General features: G+C 42.6%; 1 protein-coding gene across 2 annotated transcripts; it reads right to left on the bottom strand.

Annotated features, from left to right (window-relative positions):
- Nucleotides 1-7: 7 nt before the first annotated feature.
- Nucleotides 8-21697, bottom strand: LOC147245498 (trinucleotide repeat-containing gene 6B protein-like). Of its 2 annotated transcripts, none has more exons than XM_086186275.1 (21): nt 21367-21697; nt 19511-19598; nt 19267-19288; nt 17099-17536; nt 14222-17014; nt 13868-14014; nt 13459-13652; nt 13219-13281; nt 12945-13103; nt 12588-12725; nt 11501-11701; nt 10320-10433; nt 9791-9998; nt 8153-8305; nt 7794-7961; nt 7501-7647; nt 5334-5426; nt 4904-5119; nt 4619-4683; nt 3775-3914; nt 8-2690 (listed from the first exon to the last, which is right to left on the bottom strand). In XM_086186275.1, the coding sequence occupies exons 2-21, from the start codon at nt 19565-19567 to the stop codon at nt 2117-2119; spliced, it is 6090 nt and encodes a 2029-aa protein (XP_086042401.1). In that variant the 5' UTR covers nt 19568-19598; nt 21367-21697; the 3' UTR covers nt 8-2116. The 2 variants fall into 2 exon arrangements, with proteins under 2 accessions (XP_086042401.1, XP_086042400.1); XM_086186274.1 differs by having other exon boundaries at nt 4619-4689; nt 21367-21696.
- Nucleotides 21698-21788: the final 91 nt, after the last annotated feature.

Here is a 21788-nt window from a genome sequence, read left to right as displayed (position 1 = left end):
CTTTGACAATCGGTACCGTTAATCTCTCACCTGGTAGATGCCAGATTTGCTGGCATTCATGAAATCCCATTTCTCCATTACTAGTTGGCTGCATCCATCCTCATTTCTTCTGTATGTCAAAACATTTAAGAGTATTTCTAGAACTCTGCCTATTGCATTCATTGGCAAAATCGTTTGTGTATAACAAAAATTTAAAAAATAAATAAATAAAAATTGCCACAATGAATCTCATGTTCCTCTCACATAATTTTTTTTTTTTTTTTTTTTAGAAGTAATCTCTTGTGATCTCAAAATCAACCAAATTGAGGGAGCAAGTTACATCTCCAAATATATGAGTATTTTCTTGTCCGTGTCCACAAGAGAATCTCTGGTGTGAAGGCAACACAGAATTACTCCAGGCCTTCAAAATTTCATTCAGGGGGAAGTGGTTTACTGTGGGATGATGGCTGTTTAGTAGGATTGGTTTGTGGTTGGTGAGGAAGGGACAGATGGACGTATGCACTTGTTTCCGGATTTTCAATTATTAAAACGAAGATGAGCAATTTTTTTTTTTTTTACATCATGATCAAAATCAAATTCAAACTTGAAGGTCATACTGAGAAAAAAAAAAACCCCACACATTTAGAAGCCAATACTTTCATCTTTATTAATCTTGTTCTCATTTGTTTAAATAAATGTTTCCTTTGTAAAATCTCAAAACAAAAACACTGAACAGGAGTGTTAAAGCCCGTCTTAATTTAAAACGAATACACAACAACAGAACATTAAAAACGTACGGTAAATCTTACTCTGCATCTGTAAACAACCCGTCCCACCCCTCCCTCCCCCTCCACACAGTTTGATAAGATTTGGCATTTCCATTTTTTCAACGCATATGCCTTCAGCTCTTTGTGTCATTAAAATGTTCTTTTTTTATTATTGCAGGTCGGACAATAAAAAAGACATTTCTGCTAAAAAAAAAAAAAAACAACTTCAAATGAGAGAAAAAGCATTAGTGCCAATATTTCTTAACACACAGTCAGCAGTATACCGAATGCACTCAAAATATTTTTGTATAGACCTTCTGTATAGTAAGCAGCCTTGCCCACATTTATGAGAGGCAGTAACATGCACACACACACACACACACACACACAGTCACACATCAACGGTTGTGGTTTCATCCACTTACTTGGTCTCAATCTCACTCATTCTCATGTCCATATCCTGTGTATGATACTGCACGCACACGCGTACACACACACACACACACACACACACACACACACACACACAAAGTATCGACACACGGAGAAATGCAACATAGCCTCAAACTGCCAGCAATTTAACATTTATCACTGCAACAGTAACAAACATGTTCAAGAGAGAATAACAGAGAAAGAGTGCGCAAGATACAACAGTAGGAGGTCAGCATTTTGAAAACAAAACAAGTACATTTTTCAATATTTTCACTGTTCAAAAATTAAAGCCATACATACAAACAAACTGAAAAAAAAAAAAAACAACCAAAAAACAAACTTGACATACACAGTAAGATACAGTTCTGTTGTCAATCAGAGCTGTTTGCATGTGTTTGGATTCGGTCTCCGTTTTTAAGGGGACATGAATACAAACTGCACTTGAACCTCACATCATGTAGTAGTTTTAAGTTCTCTTATACGATGAAGGTAATGCTGTTTACAGTGCCCATCTGTCTGAAGGCTTGTCAGTTTTTGGTGTGTGCACGTGTATGTAAATCTGTTCAAAAGTCCCCTATTTACTAAGCACATTGCAATCCAGTCAAGTCTTTCAGACCAACTGACTTTTCATTCTTTTTCAGGTTTCAAGTCTAAGCAGTTGAAATCTTCATCTGTGGAAAAAGGCTGTATACACATCTAACAGTCCCTGCATTTGTTATATAATAGCTTAAGTCTGGCCACAAGAATGTGTGTAAGCATGTCTCACATTTCTGCTTTTTGTGTGTGTGCACATTAATATGCATACCATGTATATGTATGCACATGTGTAGTACATTAATATGCATATAATGTAAATGTGTATGTGTGCTATAGTAAGTACATATGTATCCCAGTGTATGCTGAATCAGTGTGTCCAAACCTACAACGGAGCGGGCTATTCAGATGGAATCAGCTCCACCCCCCAGGAGATCACCAGGCAACAAAGCGGCAGGGCTGTCCATTTGGTGCCTTTCCTCCATTTGTGGTGCCCCCCACAGGTTGCTGCTGGGGTATCCTGCAGTCATGCCCCCCCACAGTCCAGACCTCCCAGATTCAACTCCTCCAACACCTCCTCCTCCACCTGCCCCGTTAGTGCTCCACTGGGAAAATATCCCCAGCCCAGGTCCTTGGGCTGAAGAGGATTCTGAAGAACTGCTTGTACCATCAAGACTCTGCCAGCCAGCGCCAGGGGACCTTACACTACCTAAAACAGCTGCTCCACTTTCCCCTCCTCCACTGCCATTGCCATTTCCACCTGACGTTGTACCCGCTGCTGCCCTCTCGCTTCCTGGCGAACTGCCCCCACTGCTGGCCACAGCGGTGCCTGTTCCAGGGGGACCCTGCGTCCCACCAGCTGCTGACCCTCCTGAGCTGGCCCCCTCTGCACCTCCTGCCTGGGAATGTGCAAAATAGCGAGCAACTTCTTCGTCACTCAAAAATTCCGCCAGGATGGTGGTGTTGCCCAGAACACACCTAAGAAAGGATAGAAAGAAAAAAAGGTTTTAGAGCAACAAGAGGATGCTTACTGGCTATCTTTCCATGTGCATTAATATTCCACTATTACTCTGGAAAACTAAAAGTTTATGCAATGACAAGGTCAAGTTCAGAAATTTGGCCTTTTTCCAGATTTAGCAGTTTTTGATAAAGACACATGGAAAGCTGATATTCATCAGGTTTCAGGAGTGTTCTTTGGATACATATATAAACATATTTGTAAATGTATGTCTTAAGTCTGGGTTTTTAACATCAGTTAACAAGATTGCAACACAATAACTTAGCCCGTTTACAGCTAGATGCCTAATGGCTCTACCTTAAAGCTACCATGTAGACTGCTAGCAAGTAAAACAAATTTTGTCCAACTTCCTGAGATACAACAGAAGTCTTATAAGCCATTAAAGTGATAACAAAATAAGAGCAGTAGAACAACCCTTCACATTGCTTATTTTTCTTTCATAATTTCTGTATCCAATGTGTTAATGAGCGTGAATAATCAGTGTATATATAAACGGTCATATTTACAAGTACCTCATATTTGGATCATTTTCAATTTTTTTTGCCTAATTTTGAAAATGACAATCGTCCAACTAATTGTTTACTTGCCAGAGGAAAATTTATCTTCCACCTGTTTTGACTGCAAAAATTCTGACTTGCTACACTTGCAAGAAAGACAAATAGTGGAATGAAAGTTAGCAGTTACTTTCCTCCTGTCAGGTTAACGTATTACCCACTATAGTTTACAATTATAACTTCTCCTCATGTGGGTTCATGAAAAGAAAGAAAGTTCCTTCAACTATTTCTCTACCATTTGCTTAATTCATTATAAAATGTTTAATAACTAATAATTTAAACTGAAAGTAATTAGACGAGGTATATGCCTTGTTAGCAATCTACACAGGAGTGTTAAGCTTGCGCATTTTTAGTTTAGGTCTTAAATTGCTTTAAAAACACAGACTCGCAATGAATGCTCTGAATATCCGTTGATATTTTTGTGTAACAGTGGAATATTAATATGCATGTAAACAATGTTACATATTAGTGTTGTTGTAGGCTAACTTACATGTGCAGTGCACCCTGGGCCTTGGCTGCCTCTTGACGGCTGCTGTAGCGAATAAGTGCACTGCCCTGGGTCAGGCCAAGGTGGAAGGTCAGCAGGGGGCCGTGTTGCATGCAGATAGTCCGCAGTGTGGAGCCATCAATCTACAGGGAAGGTAATACAGTAACAGTCCATTAATTGACCACAATTATTGTCATTATTAGTGCAGTAAAGGGTCAAGGAGGTTATATAACAATGGTTATGCGTATGAAAAACTGCAGTTGATAAATTATGTAGTGAAAGTCTGCATGGTGACTTTACCCGATTCTGTCACAGTAAACTACAGCAGCAAGATGTTCAACCATTTGGACACAAGCTCTGAGTGAGGCCCCATGATATTGTAAAAAAAATGAAGCCATCTAACAAAAACTTTGTCTCGTCTTATAATGAAACTTTTTTCCAGAGCGGTGTCAGGCTACTGTAGTTTGTGCAAACCCTAATTGATTAAATGGCTCATCCAACATCATAATCCAATTATAGCTGGGTCACGCATCGTACTGTCTCGTTTGCATAAAACAGACTGAAGAATACAGATGAATGAACACAGTGCAGTGTTTGTGATGCAAAATTCAAATCCTAGATAACCCTAAATATGTCTGGACAGCCATTTTATTTTACAGCCATGATGAATTCTACAGTCCATCTACTGAACACTCAGGTTGTCTTTTCTTCATCAGTCTGCTGTCCTGTCTTTTTACATCATAAATATTTCTGAGCTACAAGATTTCTTAAAGGTTTTTGTGACGTGTGTATTCAGGGGATCCATCTGTTCTTATCTGGCCTTGTTCTGTTTTTGCTCACGCCTTACCTGAGGGGTCAGGTTGCTTAGCAGCAACCAACAACTGCCTCTAGAGGCCACACCATCGCTCCAAGCTGTGACTTCAGAGGAAGGAAGAGAAATAGAACGGAGAACAAGGAAAAAACAATTAGTGGAGATAATCTAGTGGGAGACGCACACAAAAGCAACACTGAAGTCAACTTTTATAAACTAGCTGCTGTGATACTGTAGTCAGACCTCAGTCATCACATCGCTGTCTTGAACCGTTTCTATACTGTAAGTTGTCAAGCTCGCGAGTGTCAACATAAATGTTACCTGGCACAAATCTTGATTCTTGGTTCATCCCACCCCCTCCCCAGCCCCGGGCTAACCGCGGGCCTCCACTGCCCCATGGAGAGGGTGTGGTCTGCTTCTGATTGGTTAAGCCAGGAGGGGGGCGTGGCAGCTGCGAGCTGTTTCGATTGGTCTTCCATAACTTGTTTTGTCCGATGGGCTCTGGGGGCCAGCTGGGCTTGTACTCGGAGTACTTTCCTGAAGAGGAAATGGGCCATGGGGAAAAAGGGGGAAAATGTGTTTGACAAACAAAACAAAGAAATGAGAGTTAAGCTAACTCCTTTGGTAGAAAAGGCATTACTTGTACACCAAGAAAACAACAGAAATGTCAAAAAGTACATAATTCCATGAAGTAGATCCACAATGCAACAGGAGCAAATATTCAAGAAAAAAGAAAATTAGCCAAACATACCTGTGCTGTGTGCATTACTGAGGGGACTGTCTGAGGCACTGTAGGGCCAGGCACCAGGTGAAGGCAGCGAGGTGTTGAGGGAGGGGTTTGGCCCTACAACAAATCACATATGAGGCAAGGCAACCATGATTCATCCCAACACTATTACACAAAATCTGATTCAGGAATTTTTCTGGATAAAGAGCACTGAAAATAGTGCTGCACAATCAATCTAATCACAGCATTGTGCGAGAACAGTTCACAAAACAGGCTGCAATTGAATCTGTGAAATTGATTACCCATCCTTAGTGCAGGGCTCCGGAGTGATACCTATAAAGTCGCATATGCGACCTAATTTCTTTAAGGTGCGAGTTAAAATTTAACGAGGTGGCACCAGTGCGACTTGTGGAGGAGAGTAGATTAAAAAAATAATAATAAACTCCCTTTTGGTTGATGATACAATATTACTTTCTGGCTCAGTCCGTTGAGTCCCCTCTCCCTTCTCTCTCTCTCTCTGCCCGTCTGTCTGCACCGGTCTGATCATGTGCACCAAATGTACATGCATTGCGCTCACTCATCAACCCCACGAAAAAAGAACAAAACAAAACAACAAAAAACAAGCAGCACAACAGCACACATGAAGTGGTCTCTTCTGGATTTTTTTCGAAAAACATAAATGTTGCAGAGAAGACAAATGAGGTAGCTGGAGGTGGGTGAGGCAATGAGGAGAGAAGAACCGATAAGAGTCCGATTACGAGAGTGAAGAGGATAGTGACGGGTTGGTGAAAGCGACGGCGGGGAAAAGGAAAAAGTACACTTTTCAGCCAAAATGGCTGGCGCAGTTCCCGTGGTTATGATATGAGGGACAAGCCATGGTGTCTGAGTATTGCAGGAAATGTGGCCTGTGCGTTGCAGGTAGAACACAATTTGTTATGTCTATGCAGCAGTAAAAAGTTATACAAAAAGAGGACAATGCTCTTCAAGTTTATGAGTTACACCTGTGAATTCATGCTGCTGTCACTTTAAGTTAAGTTGAATTGAATAAATGATGCACAGTTAGTTTAGTTAAGAATGTTGTCTATGCAGCAGTAAAAAGTTATACAAATAGAAGGCAATGAAATTGCACATTAAAATATTTTGCAAATATCAAGTTTGGGTCATTGTCAATCTTTACATCAAGGCAAAACTATGGTATGCAAATTAACAACTATCATCAAGATAAGGTCATGTATTAATACCACGCTATACGAAGAAAAAGGTGGCGCTACCAACTGGAAAGGTGGGTGGCACCAGTGCTACCTGTGAAAAAGTTAGTCTGGAGCCCTGCCTTAGTGTGTGAAGTTAGTTAATGTTACACCCATGAGCTGTCCTGATGCTTGAAGCTTGTGTGTATGGTCACATGATCAGAGTGACCAACATGGATGCTGCTAAATATCTACAACCAGCAGAAAGTCTGTGCAAAGCTTGCGAAGTTTAAGTCGCTTCGTCCCCCCATGGCAACCTTAACAATCTGTATCAACAACCAAGCTGGTGCAGAGAAAAGTACGAGAAACATGCCAGTGAAAGCTGCCAAAGTCTAATTAAACAAAATTCCAGAAACAATTGCTGGTATAATGCCAAAGGACACCACCACTAGGAAATGTAAAGAAATCACTGACGCAGTAAACTACTTGAGGTGAGACATGATGATTTAACATTTTTTTGTTTTGATGTTTTAAAATTGTTTATGCTATTTTGAAAACAGCAACACGTAAACATTAGTTTTTGTATTTTGTTCATGCAACTCTACTTGGAACCTGTGTTCAATTATTACGAAAGTTTATATAATCTGGAGGAAAAAAAAGAGGACAGAAATCTGATTTGTAGAAACAACTCTACTTCATTATTCTCAATATAAAAACTACCACTTTACAGTGGTGATATTTTCTGAATATTTCTTTCATAGCCCTCATCCTCAGAGGAGAGAGCGTCAGAATGGAACTCTATAAAACCAATGTAGCTTTAGCATTATAAGATGGAAAGATTACGAAAGGACTAATGTCATTATAGTAGTAAATCCTCGTAATCTATTATCTGGGACCAATTCTGAGTGAACTGTCATGATTTGGGGGATTTATAAATGATGCTTTGAAGTGCAAGGAAAAAAAGATAGCAACCTATGAAATATTTAGCACATTTAGTCAAATACCTATGTTGTCTCGCAATAACTGGTGGTCGGAGTCGTTGAGGGTCGGGGGTCCTGGGGAGCCAAGAACACTACCAGGGGTGATGTAGAGGTCAGACTCTGTGTCTCCACTACTCTGGATTCCCTTCCAGGGCACACCGGGCTGGAATTCTACAACAAAGAACCCAAAAAGTACAGAATGATTGATGGAAATTGTATGCTATGTCTCTGCATAAGGCCCTTGGCATATCTCAGCCTTGGTTTAAGTTATCCATCGTCACTGCGTGGTAACAAGGACCTGAGAGAGAAATGCTTACCTGGAGGCCAGCTGGATGTGGCAGGTTTGTTCCCCATCTTACTCCCGGGCGTGCGGTGCCAGTTGTCTGCAGAGCCTTGAGAGGGGATGCCTAAGCCATCACCGCCCAACATTTCATACTGGGAGTAAGGGGATCCTCCTCTTACCTTTATCACATTAGGTAAAGGGCCTAAGGAATGGAATACAGTCAGAATGAAGACCACATAAATTGACATAATTGTTTCCACATCCTTCTAACCTCAGAGGTTCATTAAGATACACTGTGAATGAGGGCGAGTTCAGACCAGATTGACAACAGCTTGGGAGGTATGTGGATCTTGCCTCTGCAAAAATCATGTTCTGAACCATCTGTTAACCTACCATTCTTGTGAAGGGCTGTGTCAGGGGGGGATGGAGCAGGGGAATGCCCCTCCATCATCCATTTGAATCTGGACTGCTGTCCTCCTGTGTCCTTCATCCCTCCCATCATGGGACTGAGCTCCAATCCTGACAGGTTGCCACCAGGGGCGAGTCCTGACAAGAAGTAAAATACGTATATTAATACTCATGTTCAGCTCAGTTTCACCACCACTGCTTTAAAGAGTTCCTTTCTTCAGTCTTTGTGGCCAATGCTGTTGATCAATCAGCTACTTAGCTAACAATGCAAGCTAGCCTTCAATTGCTTCAAAATTTTGATAGGACCAAGGGTAGGTAATAATGCATTATATTTACACAGTTATAATTAATTAGGTACGCTTTTGGATAAGTTGTACTTATAAAGAGAAGTTTTAATGTAAAATACACTCAAGTAAAAGTAAAAAGTATCTGTGAGGAAAAAATGCTGCTTTTACATTCAGCTCATTACTTTTGTTTTTAATCTTTTTTCCTAATCCTTTTACTTCTAAAACTTAAAATAAGAGATTGTTGGTTAAATGCTCATTGCTCTTTTATGTTTTGTTTATGTATTGGATTTTTTTCCCCTTTTGCTCTGATTAAACAATAAATCCAAAGTAACTCAATGCTTGAGGAGTCTTTTCACTAAATATTTTCCTCCTCTGCCTCAAATAATTATCTGCATGGCTACTCAACTTCTACTTGAGTAAATATTATTTCAAAGTCACAGTACATTTACTTGAGTCCAATGTCTGGCTACTCTACCCACCTTTGGATGTGACGTATCATTTTTAATCTTCATGCGGTCACATACACAAACATTCGTGTTGACCTTGGCAAATCTAACTGTGATTGAAAATAATGTTGATTTTTCAGCACAGAAGCTTAACAATAAATGTTGCTGCCCAGCAATTAGTTAACTGGCCATGATAAAAACACGATTTCACTGTCAGTTAAAAATTTACAATAGCTTTGGGATCAGCCCGTTTATGATATATGTTTAATAAAACCTTAGTTGGAATTGTTTTATTTTACTCAATGTAATATTATATACAAGCACTGTACCTTCTGTCTGCATCTGCCGCGGGCCATCAGGATAACAGTACATTCAATACAACATTCAATAAAGAAGAGATATGATGATCTCTGTGATTAGTTGTGGGGAAAAGTGGATATATTGGTATCAGAGTAAGCAGCTGGATATCAGCAAAAAATCCAACGTCATGCAACATTTGCCTTCTCGAACGATGCTGCAACCATGAAATATTGACTTGCTAACAGGCAATCTGTCATGCTCCTTATCAGCATCTCTGTCAACTCTGTACTTATCACTATGCAAACATACAACTCTGGCCCCTCCCTGACTTGGGCAAAACTGGTAAATGTCGGAGAACAATTAAAAAATAATTGCAAAAGCCACGTTTGCCTGTATGTAGACAAATTAGATGTAGGTGGATGGTTCCTTTTGGCCCATCTAGACAAATGTATGGACCATGGCAGGATATTCTAACAGTGCACAATTACTTGAGGCTCCTCAGTTTGAGTGGTCATTGCCAACATGATTCCATAATGATTATTTTACCATGCAATTGTAGGTATGAATGTATTAAATTTGGCTGAACTCACCAGAGTACATCCCCTGTGTTTTGGCATGAAGGTCTGATAAGGGGCCGCCCATTCCAGGATGTGGAAGAGGGTCTACCATGGACTGTTTAGACAGGCCACCTCCGAGATGAGAGGGGGACAGTTTGGAGCTCCCACCTCCTCCTGCTGCTCCTCCAACTCCACCATGCTGATGTCTTTGCTGCTGCAGAATAGCCACAATCCTCGCCAGCTGACATTCAAGAACATAGCACAGTAAAGAATGAGTGCATGGTACAGTGAATGGTCAAAAATAGGGGGTCACCAACATATGCAATCTTACAAATTCACAATTAAGGGTGATGCTAGAGGAGTTCAAGAGTGTCACAAAATTTTTAAGAGAGAATTCAGTAAAAAAAAAAAAAATTTTAAAGATTCTAACCACTTCCCACAAGTAGCACTGACATACCCATATCATTTAATAAGGTCTGTCGTGTGTTTGAGTGCTACGAAATGTTAAGACTGAGGTCCTGATGACACTGCATAGTATTGTATGGTATCCAGAAACACCCACCTGCTGTGGGTCCGGCTGCTGCCTGAGGGGCTGAGGCTGAGGGAACTTCCGCTGGTTCTGCAGGAGCTGCTGCTGCTGCTGCTGCTGCTGTTGTTGTAGCAAGAGCTGACATGCCTGTGAGATGGAAGTAAACAAAGAATATTACTGCTATTGCTCATATAAAAGAACTTAGATGAAGTTTTGGCTTTAGTACATGGTTCGTCATATGATGACCTGGATGAATGAGAACCTACACAGACATCTTTAGTACATGGTAGTTTTCCCATAGAATCAGACTGAATGTGTGGCGGCAGCTGACGGGGGAGGGCGGGCAAGCAGTTGCAAGCGCGGAAGGAGGGTCGAGCTTATCGTCAAGGCCGCATGCTCAAAGGATCGCCAATTATGCATACTGAGCAGAAATTCTCCCTTTACCAAATGGTTGTCCACCTTGTGGTTACTTTTCACAGTAAGAACGAGCAGAAGAGGTGCAAGGAGGGGCTGGGTAAATCATTACACAAAGCCCTGAAATGAAACAACATTCTAAAATGCTAAGGAAAAGGATGCAATCATCACACAAATCCGTGTATAGAAAACACTGCAACATTTCACCAGGAGAAGAGGGCTCCGCCTTACATCTCCCTGGAAGTATTATCTTGCCCTATACCCAGGTCAGTTCACTTCAGTGAAGCCAAAGAGATTCCAACAAGCAAGCTGATCATATATTTAGGATTAACGTTCGCCAAAGGAAGGTTTGTGCTGTGTTGCAAATTAACTCCCTGCCAGGTTTAACAATTGGATTATTTTTTTAAAACACATTTTTTGAGATGTTTGTTAACGAAACACCTGCTATACAAGTGACAAACTCCTCTCAGGAGTGATTTATGATTTAATGATTTATGTTGTGTGTAAAATTGTTAGCGAGTGTGCAGTCGAGAATGAGCACACGTGTGTGAAATCACAGCTGTTGACGATAGCAGTGCATTAAATGCTACAGCTTCTCAGGGTTCCTGTGCGTCACTGGCTAATCCTGACATTAGAGCCTTTAGCAAAGGCTAATTTAAGGTGGATCAACTTTCAAGGTGGACCAGATATTTTCATTTTAACGATACGCGCTCCTCCGGGTTTTGCTCAGCACCATGCCCCCGTTTTTATAAAATTAGAATATTGAAATGTGATGAATCAATCAGCGTTTAGGCACATACCAGATGGAACTGCTGCATGTGGGGGTAAATGTTGCTGAGCATTGCTAGCTGCTGGGGGGAGATCTGAGGTGGGAACACTCCTCCACCAACACCACCGACCCCTCCGACACTTCCAACGGCACCGACACCTCCTACTCCTCCAACCACTCCACCTACACTGCCGCCGGGAGAGGGCATCTGCTTCAGCATAGGACCCGGCACCTGCATATCACAGGAATTTATTTGTATGTGGCTTTTGATACAGAAACTTTGAGCAAGAACACCAACCACCGGTAACAGGTAAACTCGAACTGATAAAACTCCTTCGTTTCCAAATGTGTCCACAGAAATATCAGTCAAAGGGTGACACAGCTGATCAAGGCTGTCTATTTTTCTAGGTTAAATTTCTGATGTGGGACTTAAGTATGTTTGTTTTACCGGTCTTGTAATAAAATCCAATATGATCTATTGTTTGAAATAGCAAACAGCCTTTAAGTTTTTGTTTTAGTTTTGTTTCTTTTAAGAATTTTGCATTGATCTTCTGACTTTTATGGTCAAGGAAATTTCAGTTCCAAAGAGGAAGTAAGAAAATGATCAGACTTTGAGCAGCCACTTCAACAACACGGCTTTTGAGAGTTCAAGATGCAACAAGTGCGGGCCTGAATACATTTTTCTGAACTACTAAGGTGGAGGCTACCATTTGGTCCAAAAAAGGAGACCGAGAACTCAAGAAGTTGCAAACGTGTTGTGGGAGTGTTGAACAATTGAAAGAACAGTTCATGTATAGGTCATGGAGGAGATACAGTGCAGTATTTTACAAAAGGTAAATAACTATAAATGCCCTGTTAAACACAATCTTGTGAAGTGAAACAGCCACTGCTGTGTTGGATCTACTGCCACACCGTGACATAGTGAGGGAGTAAATGTGTAACAGCTAGCATGCCCACCGAGTCAACTAACCAGCTCAACAGGGTTTGCTGCATTTCACTCCCTCCCCCTCTCCAACTATTTCAGTGCAGCATCAGCATTATGGCCAATAATTTGTCTAACTCAAATCATTCACACCTTACTCATCATAACCAATCAGAGGAGACATATGAAAACAGACCTGAGCAGACAGGAACTGATGAGGCACTTGAGCACGTAACCCCTGGGAGGGGTTCATAGGATGCATGCTAGGCTGGTGTATCCCTCTATGCTGAGGCAAGCCTCCGCCACTGCCAACAAACACGCCATGGCCACCCATCTGGACAACAGAACCAAACACCATGTAAAAGCAGTCATGGTGGTCGAGTTCTCTCATCAGATTGTTGTCATTTTTACACCAAACTTGTCAGAAATTAGCATAAAAGACACCACTTTAAATAATAAAAATTGCTAGTTTTGAACATCTCAAACAAAATTCAACACAGAATAACTGTTGAGAAGTTTTACTATACAAAGGTGAAAGGAAACAGGCTCATACTTTTTCACCATAGGGCCCCATGTCAACAGGACCTGTGTCTTTGGAACTAGGCATGCGATAACCTCCTCCCCCTCTTCCTCCCCTCCGCATCTCTCCATTGTAGTCACCAATTCCTCTCTTGTCTGCTTCTGTCTTCTTATCAACACCTGGGTCATCCCCCTAAGTAACAGTAAAGTTATTGCGTGACAGAAAAATAAAAGGCAAGACATTATTGATTTTCATTTAAATTTGACTACTTTGTTAGTGTATGTCAGTGTGTGTATTAAAATCTTACCAGAAGACCCATGTTTGAAAACTGCCGTGACACTGGGTTCATCCAGCTGTCTCCTGCTCCACCCTTTAAGGAAGAATTTCAAACATTATCCCCAGTCAACAAAGAACAAAAATACAAATGAGGAATAGATACACAAAAACCTATGAAATTGCCTTTTTCTGTTGGTTTATTTAAATTTTCAATATTGGGCTGAGGGAGGCTAAGGTAAATTTGGATAGTCTAGCAGCTCATTCAGCTAACCTTGATATTGCCTCTCCTCCCTCCGTGGGTCTGTCCCCAGCCTCCAGAGTTGAAGGAAGAGCTGCTTCCTTGAGAGCCAGCACTATTCCAGACCCCTCCACCACCACTATCATCTTCCTCATCCCAGCTGGGATGACGGGAGGCTGCCATCGAGCTATCCCCCTTCCCACCCCAGCTTTCCATTGACTTGGCGCCTGCAACAAAACCATAACAAATAGTTAAAATAATGTCAGCAGTCATTTCCTCTGTTTGAATCTTCTGCTTGTTAGATGCTCAAATGTATTCTAATTGAAAGGGAGACTGTTTGCTTTGAGACTCAGTGTCATGCAACAAAATGATAATGCACATTTGGAACCCAGAACAAAGATATTTCAATGTTGTGAATTCTATTTTTTTTTTCTCTTCTTACCAGGTTTACCAGGGATGGGTGATGGGTTACCCCAACCAGATGTTTTGCCAGAATCATCTTGGTCACCCCACCCGGTTGCTGTATCTGGAGCCTGGCTCCAGGAAGCTGTACCACTATCAACAGACTGTGTACCCCACATTCCTGGACCTGAAAAAGTGACCACAAAAATGTTATAATGTGCACAAGTAAAAAGGCAAATTTTGAGGTTGTGATGACAAGAGATTAGCAAGAAGCTTTACTGCTGAACTTCATACTATCAAAATGATGGACTAATGAAAAAGAGACGACATTAGTACTATAGTAACAATATCAACTTGGATGCAAAATATTTGTTGGTGAACACATTCTGCTTACCCACTGCTGCACTGCCAGGGTTTGGATCCTTGCTGTGCTGCAGCCCCTGCTGCCTTCTAGGCGGCTGCTGCTGCATGGACGTTGGTGGGGCCTGCTGACCATGGCTTTGGCCGGGTGTAGCACTGTTCTTGTCCCACAAGTTCACATTCTTGCTGTTGTAGCGGTTTGGGTCTCCCCAGGCTGAAGTGCCATCATCTATTTCCATTTTGCGACTGATGGACTGAGGGGAGGGTTCCTCCCAACCACTAGGCTCAAGGGAATCCCCCCCACCCCCAGAGATTTGGGGGATTGGACCAGAGATCCAGCCTGAACTTTGGTTCTGATTCTTGGATGGTGGACCTCCACCTCCAACATTAGGCCGGCTGTTCCACCCTCCTTGTGTGGGCCCTCCTGGAGGCTGCTGGCCCTGTGATTGGTGCTGCTGTTGATTTGGGGATTTCATCGTTGCCACTTGGCTGTTTGGTATCTGTGCTGCTGCTGTGTGGGGCTTGGCACTCCCCCAGTCCTGGTGTGACTTGTTTCCACCGACATCTCCCCATCCTCCACGCTGAGATCCCCCTTCATCCAAATTACCCCAGGAAGAACCCTCATCAGAATTGCTTCCACCTCTGCTTCGCCCATCATTCCATCCACCTCCAGCTAAGGAGTCCTTCTGCCCCCAGTCTCCTCGCCCACCACTCTGTCCTCCCCAAGAACCAACTTCCCCTCTTCCACTCCCCTTCCACCCCCCTGTCCCTTTGTCCTCTGGATCTGCCCACCCACTACCCTGTTCCCCAATGTCTCTCCAGTTCCCTCCTCTGTGATCCCCCCATTGCTGTTTTTCAGTCCCCCATCCTTTGCCCTGGTTTTCAGGTGGAGGATCACCCCAGCCTTGAGCTGCCTTTCCCTGGTTGCCCTCTATATCATTTTCAGGCATTCCTGGCTTCTTTATAGTGCTACCAGATGTGTGCGAACCACCATCCCAACTGTCCCTCACTGACACAGGGTCAGGGTTCACACTGGCTGTGTGACTGCCGGCAGATGGATTGTTAGACAGGTACCCAGAACTGCGAATAGTGGTGGCATTCATTGTTCCTGATGAGAATGCAGAGGAGGATGAAGTGCTTCTTTCATTTCTGTTTCCTACTCCTGTTGTGGTGTCCAAGTCCCAGGCCACATTCTGTCTAATCTGGGTCTGCCCCCAGCCTGTGTTGGACAGAACCCTGGGATCCAGGTCAGATCGATTGAGCATGCTAAGTAAGGCCACTTCAGCATTGGAGGTATGCTTGGAGTGGTTGAGCACAGGCGAGGCTTGTTCCTGTTTCTGTCCACTACCACTCCCTCCTCCACCACTACCAGCTATGGACCCTCCTCCAGAAGAGGACGCAGGTCTTCCCCCTACAGTGCCGTCACCTTGCCCACCATCCCACTCCCCACCCAACCCATCTCCACTTTCCGTCCCTTTCTGATTGTCCCAAGCTTTTGTCATAGTTGCAAACTTTGGTGAGGCAGAGTCCAAAACACTGCCACCAACACCTACACTGCCTCCACTACTGCTGCTGTTGCTGCTCCCACTACCCCCTCTTCCACTTCCTATTGCTAAGTTACTTGAACTTACACATTCTGCTTTGCCACCCCGCTCTGCTTCCAAACTCCTTTCTTCCCACACTCCCTGAGATACCACTGGGGTATTTGAGCCAACATCATTTTCCCTGCCCCACCCTGCCTTATCACCCTGGCTACCAAAGCCCCAAACATTCCCTTCCTTCTCATGAGTAGCCTCTCCTCCCCATCCATCTGCCTGTGAGGCACCTGTACTAAGGTCAGAGGGCACTGCAGGCATGGATCTCCAAGAGGAAGAGGCAGCAGAAGAGGAAGACGAAGAGCCAGAGTGATTCCCACTCCCTTCTCCTTCGACATCAGCAACACTTTCCCTCTCATTGCCATCATCTTGATTTGGTCCTGCTCCACCACCTGAACCCGGCTCCAGCTCTTGGGAAACCAAGGGCTGCTGCGGTTCTGCACTCCTAGCTACTTCTGCTGTCTCCGTGTACTGCCTAGGGAGACTCGTTTGATTCACAGATGAAAGAGGGTGAGTGGTGATGAGTGTGGTGCTGGCAGAAAATGAGGACGTTGACGAAATGGACGAGTGTAGAGGAAGGCCATCATTAGCCGAAGTTGATGTTCCACCCTGCACCAGGGCAGGCCAAGCAGAGGGGTTCACATTGGGGTTGAAATTGGCACCAGGAACACTGTTGTTGCCACCCACAGGGCTCTCCTGGGGCCCAGGAAGAAGATGGGACACTTTGGAATTGTAAAATGCTGCTGATCCCAGCCCTGCCTCCACTTGAGAGGAGGTGGAAGAGCCCCACGCACCACCACTTGCCTGAACACATTCATTGAGCGATGATGAGGAGGAAAGAGGAGAAGAACGAGGTGGGGAGGGATAGTCCATGTTCCCTGGTCCTCCTCCTCCAGATCCTCCCTTCTGCTGGATGTTTCTCTCATTCCATGAGGCACTACTGTTGTTGTGTTTACTGGAGCCATCTTCCTCCCGCAACCTTCCTTCAGCCCCATCAGCACTCAGCTTGGCCCCGCCTTGGATGCTAGGCCAATCCTCCAGGTCAGTCCCATCCACTATCACCTTCCCACAACCCTGAGAGGAGGACTGGCTGACAGAGCCTGTCCCCCATGTGGAATTTGCATAAGTTGAAGTAGTAGTAGTAATAGAAGAAGAAGACGACAGATCAGCAACACATAATGAGGATGAGGAGGAGTTTGGGGGCGAAGGAGAGGATGAACCCAGGTTGGAATCTAGATGGAAAAAAAACAACTCAGACTATTTATTCACTCATTGGACGAAATATTAAGCTTGCTAATCCTTTCTAGTTAACCCACCTGTGGCTCCAGCTGTGTTTGCATTGGGGTTGTCTGCTCCCTGTGAGGAAAGAGGTGGGATGGCTCCCCAGCCACTGCCTGCCCCAACCCCTCCTGCACCCTCTTCCCCTCCTCCTCCCCCAAGCAGCATGGAGGACAGTGGTGGCTGCCCCCTTTTCAGTAGCACTTTGTGGTCCTGCTGGCAGCGAAATCTTGGTGGAACCTCTCTGGACATGTATCGCTGCTGTTGGGAGGTCTGGCTTCCAGAGGGGGAGGAGGGCTGTCCGTTGGCCACAGCAGTCCGCTGCTTTGCATTGTTCCCACCACCAGGAGGAACTTGTGCGGAAACCCCAGCAGTACCAAGACTGGGGGATGAGGGGGCAATGGGGCCAGGGCTAGGGGACACTGAGCCTGGGGTGGCGAGTGGCTGGGTACAGGAGGGCTTGGCTGATTCTGGCACTAAAGTACAAAAGCAATAAAGAATTAGAATCGAAACACGGTATGGTGTGATCAAAAAATACAAGTTGACTAGAGAGAGTAAGCTGTTGATTTGGCCTTCATGCACCTCCAGATTCAGACCAAGAGTTTGAGATAGGACCTTTGAAAGTGGTGAGATAAGGGAACAGCTATATCTACACTCACAGATAAACAACGCTTTAAATCATTTGGACAACTTAAAAATGCGTTTGGATTAGAAGATGGTGATTTATACAGATATATTTACAACTTCGAAACTTCTGTGACTCAGAAATTAAGAAGGAAATCTCATTGGAAGGGAATGATGTGATTGAGGTGTTAACAGGTGCTTATGAGCAAATTCCTTCAAGAATTGTCTTCAAACTGTATAGAGGTTTACTGAAGCAACAGAGAAGAAATACAATGTACATGAAAGCGAAATGGGAAAAAGAATTAAATGTAGAGCTGTCAGAGGGGGATTGGCACTCCAGGAATAAGACCAAACACACAGCAACAAGCTCCAGAAGATTGAGGGAATTTGGGTAGAAAAATTTAATTTATTTATTTTTTATTACTCCAAAGATTAAAAATAGACAACTGGGTGAGCAACAATATTGTTGGAGACAGTGTGGGCAATTGAGTGACAACCACTCTCAATTTTTTTGGACATGTAAGAAGATACACACTTGGATGGGATCCTAAGAGCCATGGAGAAAACTTTGGGATATAAGATTCCTAATGACCCCTGAGTTATTTACCTAGGACTGATACCAAAGGATGTAATAAGTAAAGAGGACATACACATTTTTAAAATTCTATCTCTTGCGGCTAAGAAGCCATTACAAGAAATTGGTTGAAGATGGACCCACCTGGACTGAGCCAATGGTTGGACATTGTAGAAGAAATACGATCAATGGAACAAATTAAATACAGCTTACAATTTAAAACAGAGCTGTATGCTGTAAGATGGACAAAACGGCATCATCATGTAAGACAGAGTGCCCCCCCTTATTCTTGTGTTTTTCTATATCTGTTTTTGTTGTTGATTTTTATTACCGCTTGAAAATTGAAAAATAAAGTTTAAAACAAATGAAAGAGTTAGAATCACTGTTAGAAGCGAACTTATTTGCAGTAAAAAGAAACAACAGGTATGTTATTCAGCAACCCTTTAGGGTTTGTCGCTACCACAAATGAGCACAGATGAGCTTGTTCCCTTAAATGCACAGGCTGGTCACACTCTGGGATACCCTGAACCAGGGATGGACCAGAAAGGATGCAATTTGTTTGGTTTTAGCTCACATAAAATCATTTGTAAATTATTGAGCATACAGCTGGATTAAGTCAACCTGGTTTATACTGGACAACTAGCTTGAGAGTTTGTAATCAAAGTAATAGGACAGTTTTGCTATTATCTGTAGTTAGTGGTCAAGGGGTGGCATTAGCATCAATCTAAATGTGCACATCATTCCAGGGTCACATAGAAGTGCTACTATAGTGAAAAACATCTCTGTGAGCCCAAGACACCTACTTGGGTCAATTAATTTTTTGGGGTGAAATACCACTTTAACATACAAAAATCCCCTGAATCACCACAATACATACATGTTCTAAGGTAAAACACACACACACACACACACACACACAAAAAACCATTCCAATCCACTGCCATAATCATGTGAAGTAATGGATGATAAAGACAAAAAGATGACAAAATAAAAAAAGAAAAAAATTACCTTTGATTTTCTGTTCTGGCACCTGGAATATAGTAAAAAAAATAAGTCAGATGTCAGGAGGAAATTATTGACAGTAACACACAATTGAGACCTCAAATGAGTAAATTGGCAACAAGGTACTGTTGATATTGATTATATCCAATTAACATCAACTCTACGGTCTAAATTAACTTTGACAACACTTTCTGACCAAATAATTGTATGACAGAAGAAAGTTGCCATGCAATATAAACATGCAGTTTACCTTCTGAGAGGCTTCCCTTTTCTTTTTATCTTCTTTCTTCTTTTTCTTGTCTTCCATGAACTGCTGTTCCCTTTACTGATTCTCCTGTCTGTGAAATGAAAAGTACACATTCAATTATTGAGGTTACACCTCAAGCAACATAGAGAGTAACTAAAAAATAAACACAGCTTTCTTACTTGTGATGTGCAATAAAAAAATATAGCTATTGATTGTGATATTTTTCTCATGATACTGTATACAAATTCAAACTACGACTATAAATTCTGTATATCATCATATATCAAGATAAAATCATGTCTTGACCCATGTATGTTATGGCTGCTACCTTTTATGTGTTCAGTAGCAGTGCCCAACTGTGCAAATTTGCAAACATTTCAATAAATTAGAATGAAAACTTTAAATTAAACAGTTTTGCCTCAATTTGAACTACGAATTATCAATAAAATATGATGAACATATTACCCAGATGGTACACAGAAAGTTGCATTTTAAACTCTATTTTTAAATTAAGGAGAATGTCACAATATTTAACTTATGCAATATATCATGATAAAATGTGCTATGACCCATGTATTGTGATATGAATTGCTTCGAGAGGTCCTTGCCTGTAGCCAGCCCTGTGTCTTATACTGTAAAAACCAGAACTCCACATGAACTATATGCATGGAGTGACATTATATTAGGGGGTCCATGACAGATTATGATTAGTTTTACTGGTATTAATTTTGAACTGGATGTGGCATCTTTAATCAATTAAATTTATGGCATTTCATTGATTATTAAAATCATATGAATAAAACCTGGCATTGGGTTGCATATATCACATTAATCATAACTCTCTAACCCTGTATAAAATTTAAAAATACAACATTGCCCAGTGTAGTATGACTCATTTGGAAGTTACATGTTGTGAGGTATGTAATGTTAACCACGGTAGGACAGCCAAACAACAGCCCTTAGTAGCCTAGCTTCTCACTGCATAATTCATTAACCAGCAAACCATTGCAATTGAAAGCAGGAGACAACACGGACCGCAATCAAACACACAAGTGGCGTCAAACTCTACAACATTCGCTACGCTTTGAGGTAATGATAGCATTATCCAGGGGATTCTAGCTGAAATGCTATGAAGGGCATGCTCTCTGACCTCACAAAATGCATGCAAATACACAACTCAAGTCACGCGAGAGGCGTGTTGTGGTGTAAAGCAAAATATAAATTTGCATGAAAGGTGTTCATTTATGGGGGGAATGTGGAATGGTTTGATCAAACCGCTGAAAATGGGCCCGACGTCTCTGTTAGCCAAGATGCACACAACAGTGTCACAACAGAGCCAGTGTGTACACCGACCTGAACAGCCCCTCGCTATAAGGTCAACAGACTACAAAGCAGTGGTTAACTAAGCAATGGCCAGAAGCCCCGGAGGTCCACAGTGTCCCAGAACAAGGTGCCTCAGTACGTCTCTACGCACCAGTCAAACCTGGTCGAAACTGACTGCTGCAGGCGGCACGCACGTCATTACGGAGAAGAACGAGAAGCCTCGTAAATATAAAAGAGTGGATTTGATTAACAAAATCCACAGACAGGCCATGTTACGTTAACGCAAAAACGGCATCAAAAACAATGAGAAAAGGTGACTGAACAGACTGCTAGCGAGCTCTTCATCAGCACAGCTAACGGTCGACGCGGCCTAATAAAACGACGAACTTAAGTGACGTTTCCTCAGCATTGCAACGCGTTACAAGCTAAGCTGTTGAGATACCAAAATGTTTCACCTGCGTCGTAGCGGAATAATTAAACATTATTAAACAGCACACGAAGCTTCTGAACAATATCACGTAATGTTTAATACTCACCTCGGGAATCACATAGGACATAAAGTGCTTCTGTGCAAAAATTCTTGCAGACCTACCGCTCGCAGGCTAGCAAGCTAGCTAGCTTAGCGAGCTAGTTCTTCGAGGCTTTCAAGGCTAAGTTGAATAAGAAATGACATCACCGAAAGGCGAAATGTTAAACGTAGAAAAAAAAAACCCGCTGAACGCTGGATATACTTTCGCGCGACTGTATTTTTCAAGCTGTAAACAAAACATGCATAACCCCTTGATGACTGTCAGACGCTGTATGATCGGTTAGTTTACTATCGGCCATTTTGCTTCTGTGTGGAGGTTTAGCCAGCATATGATTTCACCAGGCTGGTTGTTGATCAGAGAGGGGAGGAGGAACATGTCTCATATCCACAACAGCCGCCAGACGGCTCTGTTTCACTCTCAATGACGGA

Source organism: Aulostomus chinensis, chromosome 18 (genome assembly GCF_037954235.1).
Source record: "Aulostomus chinensis isolate RoL2024-O1b breed Wild chromosome 18, RoL_Achi_v1.0, whole genome shotgun sequence".
NCBI lineage: Eukaryota > Metazoa > Chordata > Actinopteri > Syngnathiformes > Aulostomidae > Aulostomus > Aulostomus chinensis.
This window is presented reverse-complemented; position numbering and strand designations above follow the sequence as displayed.

Bases quoted from the DNA above. Each gene is read 5' to 3' on its own strand.
- LOC147245498 (XM_086186274.1), bottom strand. From the start codon at position 19,567: ATGGAAGACAAGAAAAAGAAGAAAGAAGATAAAAAGAAAAGGGAAGCC. The intron at 13,104-13,218 runs GTAAGATTTTAA...ACTGTTACTTAG, and splicing joins TTTCAAACATGGGTCTTCTG to GGGGATGACCCAGGTGTTGA. The intron at 7,648-7,793 runs GTAAGCATTTCT...TCTTTGTTGTAG, and splicing joins CACATCCAGCTGGCCTCCAG to AATTCCAGCCCGGTGTGCCC.